The following is a 22,650-nucleotide window of genomic DNA, read 5'->3' as shown; positions in this document are numbered from 1 at the left end:
TGTGACAAAAAAGTTTTTATGATGTTTTTGTGCTACTCCTTTGAATATATTTTTTGAAAAAAAATATTTTTGACTTTAGAGGCTGACATTTCGATAGGAAATTTAATCTGAACAACTTTTCTGTAGCTGTATGAGCACTAAACGTGCATAGAATTCACCCTAATTCACCTTGTTGAATGGTACTATTCACCCCTTTTTCAAAAACGCAACTGTTTAAATGGTAGCACTCCGCGGTTTTTTTATATTTGGGGATCCATTGACAATCAATGATCAATAACCTTTACCATTAGTTTTAGTATTTTGAAAAAATCTTTACCCGAATACAATTAGTTCTTTTCTAAGACTTTCTATTTTTGTTGCCACCTGTTAGAATTTTAAAATTAGACCGTGCTACAAAGGTTAAATTAAGACAGGTCGTGATCTACTTCAAGATGATTGTATTCAAAATTACCAAGTTTATCAGGACTGATAATTTCTTCCAAAGAGTTGTATAAAAATACAGAACTTCATGTAGGCTGTTACAGTATCGAGCGACATCGAACCAAAATGGCAAAAATCGTCCTCTTCTTCTGCGCCATCATTTTGGCTTCAGTAAGTAATATTATTTTATAATACATACTAGGAATTTCTTTACTAAGATCTTATTTTGGGAAAATTTTCTTGGGAAGAGGTTCATTTAATGTTATTTACTAACTTACTTGCTTAGTCCTGCCTTTCTACCTTTAGGCGTAAGGCTGGTGGAGTTGAGGTGTGCATTGTTGTCTCCATGCTTTCCGTTCTTGTGTTAGGTTTTTCCGAACCTATTTTCTTGTTGCATTTTTATAATCAACTATTTTTAATGGGAAATAAGCCACAATTTTACCAAAAAAATGATTTTATTAACGTTTCGACGACCGAGTCGAGCGTCGTTATCAAAATACAAAATAATACTAGATTAAGAGGAAACAGTAGCGATCAACAGGTAGCAAAAACGCGTTCCAAGATTGCGGCTGTAATTTTGAATATTTTTTCGAGATAGATATTTGGCAACGTATTCGTAGTATAATAAAGAATGGAGGTACAGAGCCCAATTTGAAAAATATATTAATATGTGGAAATTACTCTGTAATTAAATACAATATTAAAAAAACGAGCCTGTACCGCCATTAAGCAGAACAAAAAAAAAACACTTCCTTCAAATAAACTTTTTTATCTGATGAAGTGTCATTTTGGAACTACTAAAATTGTTTATTTCATTAGTAGTTCCAAAATGACACAAAATCTAGGCATCGGATAAAAAAGTTTATTTGAAGAAAGTGTATTTTTTTGTTCTTCTTAATGGCGGTAGAGGCTCGTTTTTTAATATTGTATTTAATTACAGAGTAACTTCCACATATTAACATATTTTTTAAATTGGGCTCTGTACCGCCATTCTTTATTATATTACGAATACGTGTGCCAAATATCTCGAAAAAATATTCAAAATTACAGCCGCAATCTTGGAACGCGTTTTCTCTACCTGTTAATCGTTACTGTTTCCTCTTAAACAAAAATGTTGTTGCTTAGCAAAAAATTCTTCTAATAATTTATTTAATCTGACTCATTTATATCGGAAATTCAGGAATGTATTTTAAAGTAGAAGACTTTAAAATGATATTGCAAATATTGATGAGTTGCGTTCCTCGGACGACTTTACTAAAAGATAGTTCATTCGATTACATGAAATCAACCTCATCTCAAGAATATCCGCCACAAAAACTCATAGCATGTGATCTGTCTTTAAAATGAAAAGACAACCAAATGCAACGGTGGCAGTAAAATTCTCGCGCTAGAGATTCTATAGTAAATCACGAGGAAAAACCAGGAAAAAACGTCGTGATACTATCCCGATATCGTAAGAATTTGGGCTTACATTTAGTTTACTCTCAAAACTAATACCAAATTCTGGCTTTAATATATGCTATTTTAAATTATAAATAATATTAATAATACATAAATATTATATAAATAATACTAAAATATAAAATATGTGCTAACTCGTATGTTACTGACTCACTAATCGTGGTATTTTCTTTCTATTGAGTTCCTCTTTTAGTATGGGTAACCACATCCTACTGAATTCTACTTGAGTTGATATTGATGTCATGTAATCGAATGAACTATATTTTAGTAAAGTCGTCCCAGGAACGCAACTCATCAATATTGGCAATATCATTTTAAAGTCTTCTACTTTAAAATACATGCCTGAATTTCCGATATAAATGAGTCAGATTAAATAAATTATGAAAAGAATTTTTAGCTAAGCAACAACATTTTTGTTTAATCTAGTATTATTTTGTATTTTGACAACGACACCCGACTTGGGCGTCGAAACGTTAATAAAATCATTTTTTTGGTAAAATTGTGGCTTATTTCCCATTCAAAATAGTTGATTGTGTTAGATTTCTTGCACTTTCCATTATCAATACTTTCTTTTAGACTTATTTTTGGTCTACCTATTGTGTTTTTCCCCTACACTCTTCTTTCGAATACTCATTTTTTTGGTCTCTCGTTCGACATTCTAGACACGTGCTCGAACCATCTAGGTTGTCTCTCTACTATTTTTTATTGATTGGTTCTGTTTTAGGTTTTGTCAGATGGTTTCGTTTCGTATTATGTCTGTCCTCTTTATGTTTTCTATTTTTCTAAGGAATCTCACTTCCATAGCATTGCCTCTGGATTTATCTCTCCCCGTCAATATCCATGCATCGCGGCTATACATGATTGTTGACCTAACTACTGACATAACGACTGCCGTTTTTACCTTCTGCGGAATCTCTTTTTTTTCCAAAATGTAGTGTTAAATAATTTTGATTATGAGAAGAACAATATTTATTTCTTCTATAATCGATACATATGTTGCATCACGTTTTTGTTTATTTTTATACTCCAAAGATTTGAAATTTCATAAGCACGGGTGTGACTTATCTACAGAATTGAACTAAACTTTATTGTCCTATCTGCAGTTTCATTTGTTAGCTATTTTTGAGAATCACAAATCACATTGATTAACACCACAAGTCGTCTCCTCTGATGAAGTGGTAATATGCACAGTTACACAGCGAGGGTTGTTTACACATACCGAGTAGATTGGTGAGTATACGACTGAAGGGTGGGAGGTAGAAGACCCGGCCTAGTAAATAGAACAAGATCCGAGTGACTGTCTCGCCATATGACTGGGTCGAGTGCTCGGCCAAGTACTCGTTAGTATGTTTATACCAAACGAGCACTCGGCCGAGAACACTGTCTCGCTACAATACTCGTTACAATACTCGTTACGTGTAATCAAGGTTTATATGATATATTTTGTTTTTATTTCAGGCAGCTGCTTTACCAACCCAATCAGCTGACGGAGGTGTTGTCGACATCATCAAAAAGGTCGTGCACAAGCTTGAAGACATAATGGAAAAGGTTTTTACTGAAGGTCCCAATTTCATCGACACTTTCCCTGACAAGTATGACGACCGCCTTACTAAAGTGCTAGATGTTACAAGGACCGTGCTTACTAAAATCGCTCAAGCACTTAAAGTTGTTATAGATAAAGTTGCTGAACGTAAGTACATATATACTGAACATTTCTTCTTTTTGTTCCACTTTATAAGCAATTATGCCTGTTCATTGGTAGATTAATAGCTCTATGGAAGGTTTTCATTCCATTATTTGAGCGGTCGGCCGATATTTCTTCTACCAATTGGCAGTGGCGTAGCTAGTCCCGAAGGGGCCCCGTATTAAACTTTGTCGCGGGACCTTTTTCCACGAATGATATGGAATAGTTACAAATTCAAATGCTCCTACTAGCCAATAATACAGGGTGTAACAAAAATAAAGGTCATAAATTAAACCACATATTCGGGACTAAAAATAGTTCGAATGAACCTAACTTACCTTAGTACAAATATGCACACAAAAGAAGTTACAGCCCTTTGAAGTTACAAAATGAAAATCGATTTTTTTTAATATATCGAAAACTATTAGAGTTTTTTTGTTGAAAATGGACATGTAGCATTCTTATGGAAAGAACATCTTAAAGAAAAATTATAGTGAAATTTGTGCACCCCATAAAAATTTTATGGGGGTTTTGTTCCCTTAAACCCCCCAAACTTTTGTGTCCGTTCCAAATAAATTATTATTGTGGTGCCATTAGTTAAATTCAATAATTTTAAAACTTTTTTGCCTCTTAATATTTTTTCAATAAGGCAGTTTTTATCGAGTTGCGGCTTCTTTTTTAATATGTTTACATAAAAATTTTATGAGGGTTTTGTTCCTTTAAACCCCCCAAATATTTGTGTACGTTCCAATTAGACTATTACTGCGGTACCATTAGTTAAACACAGTGTTTTTAAAACATTTTTGCCTCTTTGTATTTTTTTGATAAAGCATCTTTTATCGAGATGTGGCTTCTTTTTTAATATGGTTCAAAATATACTCAAAAATGTAAATCATAAATAAATTTTCATATTATTACAAAGTCTCCATAACCGTACTTTACCATATACAAATATGTGGTGGATTTGACAAATATTCAAATATCTCGATAAAAACTGACTTTTGAAAAAAGTACTAGGAGACAAAAAAGTTTGTAAAAACTTGTGTTTAACTAATGGCTCTACAATAATAATTAAATTGGAACGTACACAAAAGTGTGGGGGAGTTTAAAGGAACCAAACCCCCATACAATTTTTATCGGGTGTCCAAATTTCATTATAATTTTTTCTTAAAATACTACTAACATAAAAATACCACATGTCCATTTTCAATAAAAATATCTAATAGTTTTCGATATATTGGAAAAAATCGATTTTTATTTTGTAACTTCAAAGGGCTGTAACTTTTTTTCCGTGCATATTTGTACTAAGGTAAGTTAGGTTCAATCGAACTATTTTTGGTCCCTGAATATGCGATTAAATTTATGACCTGTATTTTTGTTACACCCTGTATATTACCCAAATAATTTAAAAATGAACTTTTCTCGCATTTTGTTCGGCAAACTTATTTATTAAAGCATCCATAGCTAAAGAAGATTTAAATTTCTCTAGATATTCGGTTTCGATCGACAGCAACGACAAGTCTGATAGTCGTTCCTGTCCTCTAGAAGTCCAGAAAAAGTAGTTTTTAATCAATTTCAATTTTGAAAAACTTCTTTCAGCTACGTCACTAGTTACCGGAAGGGTTGAAAACAGAAAACATGATATTCCCTTCTTAAAACTGGATGCAAGGTTGTTACATTTTACCATTAGTAATTCTGTAAATTCTTTAACGGATTAACTGTTCAGAATTTTAGTTTGTATCTAAGCAGATTTTTAAAGCAGGAAACTGTTCATAAAGATCAAATAAAATGTCTTTATTTAGTATTCAGTATTTCTACTTGCCCTTTTATAATTTTATTTGGAAATGATAAAAGTTCCTCGACTTGTAATATCAAATGTATTATTCAAGTAACAGAGACTTTGAAATCTTTGTTTCGTTTGAGAAATCAGCATATTCAAACTGCAATAATTGATCCTGAGGTACGATTGCAGGTCTGAAATCCTCTCATCTTCTGATAACTCAGAAAAAATCGCTTTATTAATTTTCGTCTTTTATTTTTAAAAATAGTTGGTAACCCCCACTTTTTTACTAGGTTTTTAGAGTCCTTTATCTAATCATCAAATTAATTTTGATTTCTTTGATTTTTCAGTTTATCAAATTATGAAATGAATTTTGGTGCCTGTAAATCATTGTTTTCATTCTGTAGAGCTTTACAAACAGGGTTGATTATTTCAAACAATGATGAACAGAAAAGACTACAAGATCAATAAATTCGTAAATTTCCTAAACAGTTATTATATTTTTACATGCATCATATCACGTTCATCTTTTTTAGTGGAAATTAAATTTATTTTAAATACAAACAAAGTTTTCATTATCAGTAATCCTGAAAGACCGTCTAGTGGAACATACTTCCTTGAGAGCAATTTTATATTTTTCAGATTTTATCGTTACTTAACTTTGGCCAGTGTTTTATAATATTAGCAAAATAGTATGGTATAGTTAGACCCAAACCCAGACATCCAAAGTGAAAGTTATCCTCCAACACCAAATTGTTCTATATGGCCCACATAATGTTCAGAAAAAAGTCACACCATTTTGAGCGTCGGGTTTGGGGGGAAGAGGGGGAGAAATCTGCAAATTCGTAGTTTTTTACGTTTTTCGTCAATATTTCTAAAACTAAGCGGTTTAGCATGAACAAAGCTCTACAGAAAATTGTTCTACATTAAATTTGAAATAAATAAGGTCCTATGCATAACCCTTCTAAAATGAACGGTTACAAAGTTACGGAGGTAGTATAGTATAATTGGTCCAAAAAAGGCCTAACCCAGACATCCAAAGTAAAAGTTTTCCTTCAACACCAAATTGTTCTATATGGTCCACATATTGTTCAGTAAAAAGTTACACCATTTTGAGAGTCCGGTTTGGGGGGGAGATGGGGGAGAAGTCGGTAAATTAGTAGTTTTTTTTACGTTTTTCGTCAATATTTCTAAAACTATGCATTAGCGTCATTAGCGTAAGGAATGTTCTATAGAAAAATGTTTTACATAAAATTTAAAACAAAAAAGGTTCGATACATAATTGTTATAAAATCAACGGTTCCAGAGTTACGGAGGGTGAAAAGTGGAGATTTTCGATACTTTTTATATTTAACGATTTCTCCCCCCTCTCCCCCCAAACCCGACGCTCAAAATAGTGTGACTTTTTTCTGAACATTATGTGGACCATATAGAAAATTTGGTGTTGGAGGATAACTTTCACTTTGGATGTCTGGGCTTTTGGTATAGTTATATCATAAATATTGCCCAAAAAATATAAAAAGTATCGAAAACCTCGACTTTCACCCTCCGTAACTATGGAACCGTTGACTTTATAACAATTATGTATACAACATTTTTTGTTTTAAATTTTATGTAGAACATTTTTGTATATAACATTGTTTACTCTAAAGCATAGTTTTAGACATATTGACGAAAAACGTAAAAAAACTACTAATTTACCGGCTTCTCTCCCATCTCCCTCCCAAACCGGACGCTCAAAATGGTGTAAGTTTTTACTGCACAATATGTGGACCATATAGAACATTTTGGTGTTGGAGGAAAACTTTTACTTTGGATGTTTGGGTTAGGCCTTTTTTTGGACCAGTTATACTATACTACCTCCGTAACTTTGGAACCATTCATTTTAGAAAGATTATGCATAGGGCCTTTTTTATTTCAAATTTAATGTAGAACAATTTTGTATAGAAGGTTGTTCATGCTAAACCGCATAGTTTTAGAAATATTGGCGAAAAACTTAAAAAACTACGAATTTACCGATTTCTCCCCCCTCTCCCCCCCCCCCCCCAAACCCGACGCTCAAAATGGTGTGACTTTTTTCTGGACATTGTGTGGACCATATAGAACAATTTGGTGTTGAAGGATAACTTTCACTTTGGATGTCTGGGTTATGCCATCTTTTGGATCAACTATACTATACTAAAACAAATATATATGCTTTTTAAATTATCAAAAAAAAATTTACACTTCAGAAACGCGTGTTTCACCATCATTTAAAATTAAATTTAATACATGTACCACACAATGAATATAATCTGCATTTGGGGCAAGTTTCTTTTATAAATGCTTTTAATCCTGAATATGCACCGGACATAACGTGTGCACCATGGTGACCCTGCCATCTTCATTTAAATAAATCAATTCCATATTCTGTCACACCATTCAAAATAAGAGTTTTAAGTCCTTCTGCACTGCAATCAGCTACTGATATAAACCCCAAAAAAGACTCACAGGTTTTGACATATTCATGGTTTTCTACTATTTATTGGCACGTATTGAAAAACTACAGAAGGTTGGTCAGTTTTTGACAAGTGTTGAGTTGTATCCAAAATAATCGCCATAAATGAAGCTTTTTTAATTTTTAAGACAATTGTTTGCATTGGGGGGCTTAAATAATTTATCTCACCTTTCGGCTTTAAAATAAGTTATTTTAAAATAGAATCATACTTTGATATTAAATAAAAGATAAAAAATAAATATACATAAATATAATTTATAGATAAAGTATAGATTGATTAGGTACACGTTATTGCCGGTATCCGAACAATGAAATATTCAAAAGTAAAGCGATTACCAAAATTGCAATTTTGCATTATACAGTGCCTCACACACAGCCAATGGTAAATGGACAATGAAAATTAGCTTAAACAAAGAAATTCTGTTCTTATGGTACAGCCGGCGGCGGCTAATAGATATACATAATACATAAATATAATTTATATATAGATAAAGATTATATTAAATTCAGTCTGTTCACTTTTTCATTTTTCCATCTACATATCAGGTAACCCACAATACTCAGCTATTTTAATTCAATTTCATATTAGTTCTTTTACATCATTCTTAATTCTGGTTAACATCTCTGTCATTTAAGATTATAAACTTGCACTAAGATTACATCAAACTTGGTTCAGTTTGTTCACTCCCCTACCATATACCACATCAAACTCATAGTTCGCTATCTCAGATACTCAGCATTCTAGATTCTCCATTACATATTGACACTAACACATAATTTATCCTATATTATTAGATATCATTCCATTATTCACCCACACATTAACCACTGCGGCTGGAAGCCTTCATGGTATTTTTCCTTGAACGATTTTATTCCATCCTAAACAACATAAAGTGTAGTTAGATTTTGCTGTCACATATTTTATTTTCCTTTTCGTTACTAATTCATTATTATTTTATTAATTCCATTGTTTGCAATTATTTCTTTAATATTGTAATCTACTCTTGATCTGTATTCTTTTAGTTATTTTAACTTTATTTTTTCCACAATTTCCTTTACAATTTTAACAGACAGAATCATCATTATAACAGTATACAGCCAAATTTAAACATTCCTCACCATGTTAGACAACCAACAGTACATATATCTATAACATTTACATTAAAATCCGCTTTATTTACCATCCAATCTCTCCACTTCAGGTCATTTATGGTTTACATATAGTATAAATCTCATTCTATTATACCAAATTAAACTTTCACCTTTAAATTTTACAATCGATGACGTCACGCTTCTAACCGTGAAATATACCGATCTTATTTCCAACAAACCTAAAGTTTTTTTCTGGATTAGAGAGTTGCTATTTAGACTTTACAATAAATTCTCAACATATTTTTTAAACAGTTTTAATTATATTTTCAATCAGCTATTACCTACCTTTACATTTTAATTAAAATCCAAAAAAAATTAAAACTACACTTTTTGAAGTTCGTAACCAAAAATTGACTTTACCTTGTCTTGTCATGTCACTCTTTGTCATTCCTTTTCATTTTACATCAGTTGGTCTGTGCTAATTCAAATGGCAAGTACCTAGTTTTTTCGAGCAGGGAAGCATGTTGCTCTTTAGGCACATACATATTTTAATCTTGTAACATCGGCTTGTAGTCACAATATTTTATCATAGGGTATAATGTAAGCCATATATTATGAAGTTACCACCTTCATTGGTGTGCTAGTCACAACTACTTTGCGGAATGTAAGTATTCTCCACATATTTTTCTCATTAACAGTCACAATTTTAACCTTTTGCCTTAATCTAACGTGGAAATACTTCATTCCAGGCACTGAAGATGTTCTGTTCAGAACGAAAACGTTTTGCAATCCATGTGGATGACTTTTAGAAGTTTTAAATAAACTATTTTATACCAAAATACAATTTGAAGTTTTTACTTCTGTATAGTTTTTTTTTAAACTATGGTATACAGCCAACTATTGGGATTTTCCCATTGATTTTAAAGATTATATTATTACACGAAAATACCGATATACCGAATTCCCTCTACCGAGATTCACTTTGACACATTCGGAATAGGAAACATACAACACAAAAATTCCTACCTCACACTGTTAACTGTTAAAATCAACTTAATCTTTCATTAAAAAAAAGAAGAATTATTAGAAATAGTGGGAGTGTCTACTAATCTCATAAAGTTTTGTGGAGTTTATTTCTACAAAATATTTTTATTTTGTACAATAAATAATTTTGTCATTTGTTATCAATACATTATAATGGTGTAAATAAATAATTATTGATTGGCGTAAGGTTTATGTTATTTTTATGTCTGTTTACTATTAATAATATTGGCTATGAGCAGGTGCGTTGGTTGTGTAGTAATTTCCAGTCACTTCTGACAACTGAACTTTCCAAAGACGAAATTACTAACGTCAGTGTCAAAGTGAATCTCGATAGAGCGAATTCAGTATAACAATACACAACACTGTCGAAATAATGCACATTGCTTCACAACGACTTAATAGTGAAATTGTAGAATATCTTGTTCAATTTTTTAAATGAAATTTTTGTTTTGACATGGCGGGGCCCCTGCATGTCTGGGGCCACGTATAATTGATACGGCTGATACGGCGGTAGGTACGCCTCTGCATTGGTGATTTATCTCTTTCTACTCTGACCACACGTGTAGAGCTTTTTTATATAGTTAATTTCACGTATCCTTTTCTATACTATACAAAGACGGCAAAAAAGTGTAAGATGGGTCGAATAGTTACATAATTGGTGTTTTTCCGTATATTTTAAATATGACAGGTTCCTAATTAATTTCAAACATTTCCGTAATCTTTCTTTGTCTATTTGTCTCACTGTCTGCTAGTAGTAGTGTAAAACTTGCCTAACCCATTAACGCCCAAAAAATTTTTCAAAAATTTCTCAAATTTCAAAATTTTATACTTATACATAACTTTCTAAAATAGAGTCCTTAGTATTGAAATAAACTGCTCGTCAAAAGTTAGGGATATAGAAAATTCTGCTGAATTTTTATAGTAGATTCTTTCGTGAACAAATTAACGGATTCCGCTAATTTTTTTATTATTTTAGACTTTTCTTTAGTATTCACACAGTTATGCAAAGGTTTACTCAAACTTTTTTTTTTGTACTTATACCGGGTGGAAGAAAAGGAATGTTTTCCTTATGTTAAGTTTGAGACGCCCTGTAGGGAGGACGAGGTACAAATGGGAGTATATATCGAAATCGTATTGTAGTCTTATGTTTTGTGATCATTTTGTTTTTGAATGTCCCTGATATCTTTAGAAATAAAAAAATAGACGGTTTTGTAATTTAACATGTGTTTTAACCGAAACAAAAGTTTGAGACACCTTGTAGGGAGAAAAAGGCACAAAGGTGAGTATACCTCGATATTTTGTGGTAGTCTCATATTTTGTAAATATTTTATTTTTTCAATTTTTTTTATATCTTTAATAACAAAGAAACTAGACGATATTATTCTTTAATATATGTTTTAACTGACGACATGCGTCACATCACACATAAGAAACATAGAAAACATATTAAAGAATAATACCGTCTAGTTTGTTTATTATTAAAGATATCAGAGAAATTCAAAAAATAAAATATTCAAAAAATATGAGACTACAACACAATATCGGGGTATACTCACCTTTTTGCCTTTTTCTCCCTACAAGGTGTCTCAAACTTTTGTTTCGGTTAAAACATATGTTAAATTACAAAACCGTCTGTTTTTTTTTGTTCCTAAAGATATCAGGGACATTCAAACAACAGCATGTTCACAAAACATAAGACTACAATATCATTTAGATGTATACTCACATTTGTACCTAGTTCTCCCTATAGGGTGTCTCAAACTTAACACAAGAAAAACATATTTTTTCTTCCACCCGGTATAAGTACAAAAAATAAGTTTGAGTAAACCTTTGCACAACTGTGTAAATACTAAAGAAAAGGCTAAGATAAAAAAAATAGCGGAATCCGTCTGTTTGCGAAAACATCAACTATGAAAATCAGCATAAATTTCTATATCCCTAACTTTTGACGAGCAGTTTATTCATGAAGTTGTGTTAAAAAAATTCGCATTTTTGAATCTTCACCAGGCCTGTAAATGGATGACTTGGCGTTAGTGTTAGCATAATTTATTGTAATTATGTATAAATGAGTTAAAAACAGTTATAGGATCTTTTGAACAGAATCTCTGCTCTTCATGTTTCTCCATGAAGTGTTATTTACCATCGAATTCTTTGTCCCTAAGAACTTTAGCTGTTGATCTTCTTGATCTTCAGACTATACATCATACGATAAGAATCAAGTTTAGGTAGAGAAATGTTCCAGATCGACCAATTTAGTGACATATTTTCCAACAAACCAGTAGTGTTGATACATATGCCTTTTAGGGATATATTATATACTCGAAATTACGAAAGAAACGTTTTAATTTTGAGTTTTGTTAATTTTTGTAATTTTTAATGTGTGCTTTTTTTAATTTTTAATTTTGAGTTTGTGATTTTTCATGGAGACAATCAAGGCCATATGATAATCGACGATAAAGAACTAACTGAAAAATGGAAAGGGTATTTCAGGGAACTTCTAAACATCATACAGGAAGAACAGCACAAAGAAAAGATCTATATCATAGCGGACATGCCGGTTATAAATCCCTCTTTTAAAGAAAACCAAAAGGCTTTAAATAAGCTGAAAAATCACAAAGCGCCAATTACGAACGAGATGTCAGCAGAAATTTTGAAATATGGGAGACGCACTATGTCTCATTAATACAGTTAATAACGCATATATGGTTCGAAGGAAAGATAGCAGCAAGATGGAAATATAGAAGGAAAACATCAGTGTCGATCCATAAAAAGGGACAAAACAAAATGCGAGAATTTTAGAGGAATTTCACTCCTAAACACGGCATATAAATTCCTCTCAAATATCAATCTTAGTAGACTAACCCTTATACTGAAAATATCCTAGGAGAATATCTTTTAGGGCAAACAGATCAACATTAGGTCAACTATTCACGCTGAGACCATTTATAGAAAAGGGATGTGAGTATAGATCCGCCATGGCGGATTTCTCAATACCACAGAGACTCATTCGGATGACCAGTCTGTATGGAGGGTGAAATATCCAAAGTACGTGTAGATAATAAACTGTCTGGAAGCTTTGAAATCAACAGTGGACTCAAACAGGATAGATGCGTTATCTCCAGTACTTTTAGTGTAAATAAAAACAGACTTGCTATCGGTTCAAGGCCAAAATGTATTGTTAGTACATATACGCAGATGACATTGATCTCGTTGGAGACTCCATCCTATCCATAAAAGACATTTTCAACAAGGTGTAGTAGGGCTGAAGATTAATGAAGAGAAGACGAAATATATGTGTATAAATAGAACGACACGAAGAAATAGGATAGGAATAAATGTGATGGTCAACACTTTCAATTTCAAAAGAGTACAACGTTTTAAGTATCTGGAAACCATAATCACTGCTGACAACAATGTTACTGAAGAAATAAAAAACACAATCCAATCGGCAAATAGCTGTCTATTCTCACTTGATAAGCTTATAAAATCAAAAAATCTTACAAGAAATTCAAAGATCAAAATCTATAAATCCATCGTCAGACCTGTACTAACATATGGATGCGAAACGTGGACCATGACGAAAGCAAACGAAGAAAACCTAAGAGGATTTTAACGAAAAATACTTAAAAAAATTTTCGGATCTCTCCACGACATCATCACAGACCAGTATAGGATCCGAACCAATATCAAATTATAAGCACTCTACTAAGGAGTGTCAACAAAGATAGAGAACTACTAAAGACTGTTAAACATCGAAAAATGTCTTATCTGGGACATAGAGTGAGGGAAAGTTGATATAAAATATTACAACTGATCCTTAAAGGCAAAATAGAGGACCGTAGAGATATAGGAAGAAAACAAGTTTCTTGGTTGAAAAACATTCGTGAATGGACTCATATATCGAATGCAGGATAATTATTCCATATTGCTGAAGATCAAGAAGCCTGATATGGCAAGTGAAGAAGAAGAAGCACTCTACAATGACGCCGATATTATCCAAGAAATTAAAACACAGACTAATATGGGCAGGCCACGTGCACAGACTTAACAAGAGACTTGCAAGACTGGTATGGGAGGAGATTTCTATAGGAAAAGACCACTCGGACGTCCAAGAATGCGATGGAGAGATAACATCCAAGCAGATCTCCGGAAAATGGAGATTCCATTTGACCCTAGGTTGAAGGAAGACAGAACAAATTGGAAAAAAGTTGTACAGTCAGCAAGGACCCACTCAGGGTTGTAGCCCTACGTTATGATGATGATGATTCTTCATGCGAGCTTATACGTTCTAGACCTTCGAGCCGGATATATAGATGTGTTACTCTTACGAGGTAAAAATCTCTTACCGAAAAATACTGTGTTGTTAACGTGATGGTTATAAGATTAATGTGAAAAGCGAAAGGAATTTTAATTTAAAATCTAAACAAACCAAATCAACTAATGTACAGTTAGCGCAAAAACTGAACATACCAGGCGTTATTACAGTTTATACTCCTATCTATCAGTGTCGCGTTCAATCGAACATGTTTACTATATTATCTTATTTGTTTTGTAGAAAGTAATGATGCTGGAAAGAAATTGGTTTCCTGTGTCGAACAACACGAAGCTGATCTCGTCAATATCCGCGTCGCTCTCGTCGAAGGTGCCGGCAAATGCGTAAAAGATAGCGTCGTCGCTTTGGTTAACACTGGCGCACCTTTGCTCAAAGATCTAACTGAAATCCATAAGCAAGCAAGAGACGCCGCCGAAGAAATTGACAATTGTGAAGGAGATAATGCAGCTGGTTTGCTCTGCGTTTTTCAGGTGTGTAAAATTTTTATTGTTTCTGGCAATTTTTTTTATTTATTTGCTAAATGCTACAATCTGGCCTTTGACCAATGAGTAACTCTTTATCTATCCTATCCTACTAACTACTTAATGTCTAAGAGTCACGCTTTGATGTCTTTTTAGTTGTCTTTATTATTACTGGCGCACTTTTTGCTTGCGCACTCTCACACAAAGCGCTGCTTTTCACTTTATCACGCACTACACCAACACGTTGCTTGCACACTAGTCGCGCAATGCTCCGCTATTAGCTTTTTCGCAGACTACACCAACTCGTGAGGTTTGGTTCTCTTCAGTCTTCTTTTCTGGTTTGAGTTGTCCAGGAGCTGGATGGCCTCAATATTTTCGTGAAGAAGAAGTCTTTTTCATGACTTTCTGTGTGTTTTCGGATTTCTTTGTCGACGTGCTCCATTCGTAGATCCTTGTGGAGGTCGTCATTACGGATGTACCAGGGTGCGTTAACTATGCCCCTTAATACTTTGTTTTGAAAAGTTTGTATTGTTTTCAAGTTTGTCTTTTTTGTACATCCCCATAGCTGCATACCATACGTCCTACTGGTTTTATAACTTATTTGTAGATTAGAATCTTGTTATACGTTGACAACCCTGAGTATCTTCCCAGTAGCCAGTACAATTTTTTATATTTGATATTTAATTCTTTCTTCTTTTTCTTTACATGGGCTTTCCAGCGAAACTTCGTGTATAGGGTTAAGCCCAGGTATTTGGCTGTGTTGGCATAAGGAATGTCTTGTCCATTAATTTTTATTGGTGCGTACAGAATTTTTTTATTAGTGAAATCAATATGTACTGATTTGCTTTCATTCAATGTAATCTTCCACGTCTTAGTCCATTTTTGGAATTTGCTCATCGCGTTTTGTAGTTTATTGGCTGTTTCTACGTTATCTTTACCTACTGCTAATATGGCGGTGTCGTCGGCAAAGGTAGCAAAACAGTAGTTATCGAATTCTGGTAGATCACATTTATAAAGTAGTTATAGGACCTGGCCCAATACGGTACCCTGGGGGACTCCGGCTTTTATTTCTTTAAGTTCAGAATAAGCATTATCTTGCTTGATTCTGAAATATCTATCAGTTAAGTACGATTTAATTATGTCTGCGTATGATTTTGGAAGAATAGTCTCTAATTTATGAAATAGTTCTTCATGCCAAACTCTGTCAAATGCCTGGCAACATCTAAGAATAAAGCTGAAAAAACTTTTCTTTCCTCTAGTGCATTTTCTATAATATCGGTGACTCTGTGGAGTTGATCTATAGCTGAGTGTTTCTGCCTAAAGCCAAACTGGTGATTTGGAATTAATTTTTTGTTTAAATTGGTTGCAATCTTCTGAGGAGAAATTTTTCAAATAATTTAGACATTTTGGGTAGCAGTGATATTGGTCTATAGGAAGAGGTTATATGTGGTGGTTTGCCTGGTTTTGGTATCATTACTATTTCCGCCACTTTCCACAATGAAGGAACATATTTTAATCTGATCGCAGAATTTTTGGCAAATGGCAGCTTACAAAAACCCAATATAGAACTCATTCGTTTTCTCATTACATATTCAGAATCTGTTTTTACATGCAGAGTTGGGTTAAAGTATGGAACCAAGCAAATATCTTTGAAACGAAAGGAACAATATTTATGAAACTTTGCATGCAAGTACAGTGACACAAAAGGCATGTGATGTCATATTTTTTGTTACTACTCCACTTCCGGTTTCACCGGAAATACCCTTAACTTATTTACTTTAAATGGGAAACCCTGTATATTTTTGCAGATTTTAAAAGAACTTGTTATTTTTAATTCATACATAACAAGTTTGGAAGAAAAACCTATTAAAACAAGAAATAAATCTCTTTACAGTGAAAAAATAGGTTAATTAATTTACGTTAGACCAATGATAATAAAAATAAAAAAAAAAATAATTTCAAATTTTGAAATGTTTGCTGTTCACCTCCTGACAACGTGAAAGCCTATAAATAAGTTCGTGAGTCACTTTTTGAAAGATTTCTCCACGTATTAGTTCACATTCATCAATTATTCTTTGTCTCAAATGCTGCAAGCATGTTGGTCGCCTAACGTAAACACGTGATTTTAGATAACCCCAAAGGAAAAAAATTTAACGGGTTGAGGTTCGGAGAACGAGCGGACCACTCTATGAATCCTCTACGTCCAATCCATCGATTTGGAAAATTCACTGCCAAAAAAATGAAAATTCACCATAACCGATTATTATTAATATTTCAATACGATCTTTTTCTCTTAAATGAACCATTTTTAATAAAACTTATTTCTATCAATTAGTTCAGTAACAGTATTACAGTCAAACCCGCTTATTAGAATATCGGCTAAAGGAATATCCCGGTTTAAGGAATAGAAATTTGAGGTCCCGAAACGTTTATAGTAGCAACCAATGATCGGTTATTAGAATATCTCGGTTATAGGAATAATTTTGCTTGGCACGAAGGCTATTTCAATAAGCGGGTTCGACTGTACCTAGTGTTGCCCAAATGCAAGACCAAGACGAGACTTATAGAGTCTTGGTCTTGGTCTTGCACCAATACACCTGGTCTTGGTCTTGGTCTTGGTATTGCACTCCCGGTCTTGGTCTTGGTCTTGGTCTTGCAGCAAGAGTCTTGCAAGTCTCGCAGTTGCACACTAGCATATTACTATTTATTAAACGTTACTTCGTCTGAGTTCTCCACTTACCTCGACACCGTAAGGTACAAGAGGACGGCTTAAGTAAGTAAGTACATAAGTAAGTAAACGTTACTTTAGATCTTAGAACAACGTAAAAGTATAGGTACATTTTCAGCTTGACTTAACATACAGGGTGAGGCAGATAAACTTTCCTATTAAAAATATCTCCAGAACTAAAGACAACAGAATCATTAAAATTGGAATGGAGTGTTTTGAAGAGTGGTCTATTTAATGAAAATATTTATTTTATCTATTTCCTACTTCCAGTTATACCGGAAGTTGCTTATAACTTCGTTTTTTTAAATGGGACACCCTGTATATTTTTACATTTCTGAATTCTCTTCCATGTCTTATTTTTGAAATATGAGGTTTTGTAATATTATATAGGGTAGTTTAAAAGATAATTACGTTTTCTTATTAATTTCGTAGCAGTTTTCACGCCCTGTAGAATTGGTTATTTGACATCAAAAACTTTATTTATGTTCAAATAATTTTTAATATAGTCTACTATTTTTAAAAATGATTAGTGTAGCTAAATGCTGAATTTGGTATTCAGGGTTGGTCGAAACTCGGAATGAATATTTTCTGAGTTTTCTTAAATGGAACACCCTGTATTTTAGTATTGTAATGAAATGATATTTTATGGTATTTTTTTATTTCTTAAGCATTCTCTCTACCTAACTGCCTTAATTTGTGCTTAATTGTTAATCGCACTAACAATCTTAACAACGTAGGTATTTTCATAGCTCAACAATTATTTGTAATTTTTAGGATCAGTCTAGACTTCTAGACTCTAGACTCTAAATTAATATGTATCTATTTCCGAAAAATTATTTGTTACTGAATTATTTGCGAACATTTTATCTTCACGGCCAACCTAATAAAATTTCACATATTTTTTGTGACAAATAATATTTGACTTGAATCACCAATAACTCACAAACTAAAGCAGTTAGGTATAGGAAATGCTTAAGAAATAAAAAGTATTATATTATATCATTACAATACTAAAATACAGGGTGCTCCATTTAAGCAAACTCAGAAAATACTCATTCCGAGTTTCGACCAACCCTGTATTCTAAAATTAAAAATTTAGCTATATGGTGTATTCCACGAATATACGACTGTTTTGGATTATCGCGACGACGAATATTTTATTATGCAACATAAGAAGTACGAAAGTATTTTGTTCTAATAATTACTCCAATAAACAACTTGCACAGTAAAATATTCGTTGTCGCGATAATCCAAGAGAGTCGTATGTTCGTGGTATGTGGTATACTAACAATTCTTAACAATAGTAGATTATATTAAAAATCATCTGAACATAAATATAGTTTTGGATGTCAAACTACTACAATTCTACAGGGTGTGAATATTGCTGCGAAATTAAGAAAAAAAATTTAATTCTCTTTTAAACTACCCTATATAACATTACAAAACATTTTAACAACGAAGACATCGAGGAGAATTTTAAAAGTGTAGGTAAAATATACAGGGTGTCCCATTCAAAAAAATAAGTTATAAGCAACTTCCGGTATAACCGGAAGTAGGAAATAGATAATAATATTTTCATTACATAGATCACTCTTTAAAACCCCTTCGTTCAAATTTTCATGATTCTGTTGCCTTTAGTTACAAAACCAACCAAATTAATAAATGTATAAACAACTCACATCGGGTGGGGTTTGAACCCACGAACGGGAGTCAGTATGTTTCTTAATAAACATTTCCATTTAATAACCTTACATGTGCTAAAACATGGTTAAAACACAAAAAATCCAATAAATAGCATAAACTTGACTGTATTAAAGAACATTTGTCTAGAATGGTATTTTGTTTGACCCATTGATATAATTGCACACTCTGCAAAAAGTTTATATACCTACGATAGTCTTTAAACTGGTAAGGAAAAACAATTAAGTGGGTGTCGTATTATATCAGCTTTGGTGACATCATAACAAGTTTCAAAAGGATATTTATTACTGTCTGCGTCAAAACACAAGATTATTTTATGAAAGGACCTATTCTCAAAATCTAGACAATTACAGTGAATTTCAGAGTGAAGGCGTCGTCTGCTATAGGTATAAGAAAGAATGTATGTATTATAAAATATTTTATTTTTACATTGTACAAATTTATTATGACCTCTGAGTACATGTCAAATAAATATGTCAAGTGTTCTTTTAACACTCGTAAAGCGGTGCTTAGATTCTTACGTAAACAACGGTGCGGGGTGCATTTTCACCCCATCAGTATATCCATTTTTTATATGTGAACGTCGGGAAAATTGATTTGAAAGATAATTAGGACTTGTTTATTATAGAATGAAACATAATTTTACAAACAAAGTACCCATTTCTTCTTAAAAAAAATATTATCGTTGCAAGATAAACACATGAAATTTTTTACAGAGTGACCAACACAAAGTTTTTACACAAAATACAGTAACGTGCGGACTTTCGGTCTTTTTTCGCTGACATAAGTAATACCGACCTTGTCCCGTAGCTCTGTTAGCTCCAAGTGGAACACCAGAAATGTCCAATTCAGGATATGAAATTTTCATCATTTGCACAATACAGTCATTTTTCTAAAAAATCACGTAAACGTAAAACGTTTTAGATGCTGTAATGGGTGTAATGTGTTTAGAATTGAATTTAATGCGAATAAAAAATGGACAAAAATAAAAAAAAATTATTAAAAAAGATAGGTGAGGAAAGCGAGGTCTGGGGTACAGCTGCACCCCGCACCGCCTTACGAGGGTTAATGTATATTTTGATTCGCTATGTATGTTTATTGTACTGTTCATAATGCGCATAAGTCAAATTTTCCAAATTTTTTTTACCTTTTTTTGCGTCTTATAGTCTCTAAGCATATACCCGAACTACTATATTCCCTAAAACGACACTCAAACTGCAAGACGCTAGAGTCTTGCAGGCTTAGTCTTGTTCTTGCTCAAGTCTTGCACGGTCAGTCTTGGTCTTGGTCTTGCTAAAATAAAGCGGTCTTGGTCTTGGTCTTGGTCTTGCGAAAATGCAAGAACAAGACCAAGACTGCAAGACCAAGACCGATTTTGGGCAACACTAACTGTACCTACTATACTAAATTCAAATAAGTCATGCTGCAGTGCATGTAAACAACAATTTTAGTCTACAGTATAGATGGTACCCGTTTATTTCCTACTACGTTGTATTAATACAAAAAATTATCTACAGACACTTTTTAAATTTTTTCTACCAAATTTGGTATGAGTGAATTAAAAATAACAAGTTCTTTTAAAATCCCCAAAAATATACAGGGTGTCCCATTTAAATTAAACAAGTTAAGGGTATTTCCGGTGAAACCGGAAGTGGTGTAGTAACAAAAAATATGGCAACAGATGCCTTTTGCGTCACTGTACTTGCATGCAAAGTTTCATAAATATTGATCTTTTCGTTTCAAAGATATTTGCTTGGTTCCATACTTTATCCCAACACACTATATTAGATTGTGATACTGCATGATACGCCTATTACCGTTGGTGCAGTGGATTTTCATTCAGATTGTTTTTATTGTTATGAGTTCATTTAAGATGTTTGCCAAGGTCTTCAATATAAATAAAATCACACTTATAGGACTGTAGGCTTTTGCTAAGGTGTAAGATCAGAGTTGACTAAAAATACTTTTTTCAGGTCGCCATGGATATTCTCAAAGTTGACCTTCAGATTCCCGATGCTGTGAAAGGTGATATCCAACCCGTCATTGATGCCGGTAAAGCCCTTCATACAGCAGGCAAAAAGTGCATCCACGATCAAGTACCCGCCTTCTATGCTAACACTGGAAAACTTTTGGGTGAAATTGCTACATGTGCTGCTGCCTAAATTATTAGAAGATGTTATGACCTTTTGCAAAAAAATAAAAAAAATTTAACATATGTAGTCGTTATCACTTTAATATTTTTTTTGGGTAATTTTTGGGTCTCTTACACTTTTTGGAACTAAGTTAATCATCTTTTTTTATATACAAGCAGTGCTCTACAAGATTTCGGATGAGAAACATTTTTATAAATGCAAATAAAGACGCTCTGGGTGCATTGTATCTACAGCCGGAAAAATTAAAGCATACCCATGAACGATCATATCAAGCACATATTTTGGATTTGCTGCCTTTTTATATAAATAACAAACGAGAAAGATAGATTATTAAGTTTTGTCTACAAAGCAGAAACGTTATCCAAGACATACGCAGTTACATATTTATAATTGACAGAGTGAGACGGCGATACAATTGTTCAACGTAGTTATATTAATTTAGTAGAAAATTTAAACTCACACTTGACTATAGGGCTTTTCATTCACAGTCATTTGTTTCGAGCTTCTGTCGTGTGTCACATAATATTAATATCTCTACGTCATACGTTATTGGTATAAATCAATGATACAAACCAAAGACGTATGACGTAGATATATTAATATTATGTGACACATGACAGAAGCTCGAAACAAATGACAATCGATGAAAAGCCCTATTTCTGTACTTCTAATGTCATTCTTATAAAAACATTCAACAAGGGTAGAGATAATGATTGTATAAACTACTATTCGAGTAATCGTGCTGGTCAACTATAATCTGACTGATTCGATTTCTGTCACTTTGACAGTGAGATAATGATTGTATAAACTACTATTCGAGTAATCGTGCTGGTCAACTATAATCTGACTGATTCGATTTCTGTCACTTTGACAGTGAAACTGGGTTAGATTCGGTGGATTTTATAAATTTTAATAATCAGTCGTATTTACTTAAATAAATTCAGTTCTTTTAAGAGCTATTTTGATATTATATTGTATTTTTGGTTTGGTAAGTATTTATTTAATTAAAATACGTCAATAAAATTTGTAAGCAATCATCTGTCAATATAGTCAACTTCTGTCTATGAGTTCACCAAACGTGTACATATTACTCTGGCTTTTCAATCATAGTGTATGAAATTACAGATTACTATATTTTTATGAATATACATTTATTTGCAGATAATGTCTGGAAAATGATCTGGATACGTAATAATCTGAATTCATTAAGTTTACTTTGATTTTAATCACTTAATGCAGCTGACATAAACGACATTTTTTAAATTCCTGTTACTATTTACGTCCACTGGCAACTTT

The 22,650-nt window shown here is 32.8% G+C and overlaps 2 protein-coding genes across 4 annotated transcripts in view; one reads left to right on the top strand and one right to left on the bottom strand.

The window, feature by feature from the left end:
- LOC126887302 (chondroitin sulfate N-acetylgalactosaminyltransferase 2) overlaps window positions 1-22,650 on the bottom strand; it is a 1,014,890-nt gene that overhangs the window by 221,063 nt on the left and 771,177 nt on the right. The gene's annotated exons all lie outside the window — the stretch shown is intronic.
- On the top strand, window positions 474-21,416 carry LOC126887306 (uncharacterized). The gene is made up of 4 exons (XM_050654733.1): window positions 474-591; window positions 3,340-3,571; window positions 14,534-14,781; window positions 21,175-21,416. The coding sequence occupies exons 1-4, from the start codon at window positions 547-549 to the stop codon at window positions 21,361-21,363; spliced, it is 714 nt and encodes a 237-aa protein (XP_050510690.1). The 5' UTR covers window positions 474-546; the 3' UTR covers window positions 21,364-21,416.

Source organism: Diabrotica virgifera, chromosome 6 (assembly GCF_917563875.1).
Source record: "Diabrotica virgifera virgifera chromosome 6, PGI_DIABVI_V3a".
NCBI classification, from domain to species: domain Eukaryota; kingdom Metazoa; phylum Arthropoda; class Insecta; order Coleoptera; family Chrysomelidae; genus Diabrotica; species Diabrotica virgifera.
This window is presented reverse-complemented; position numbering and strand designations above follow the sequence as displayed.

Bases quoted from the DNA above. Each gene is read 5' to 3' on its own strand.
- LOC126887306 (XM_050654733.1), top strand. From the start codon at position 547: ATGGCAAAAATCGTCCTCTTCTTCTGCGCCATCATTTTGGCTTCA. The intron at 592-3,339 runs GTAAGTAATATT...TTTTTATTTCAG, and splicing joins GCGCCATCATTTTGGCTTCA to GCAGCTGCTTTACCAACCCA. The intron at 3,572-14,533 runs GTAAGTACATAT...TTTGTTTTGTAG, and splicing joins TATAGATAAAGTTGCTGAAC to AAAGTAATGATGCTGGAAAG.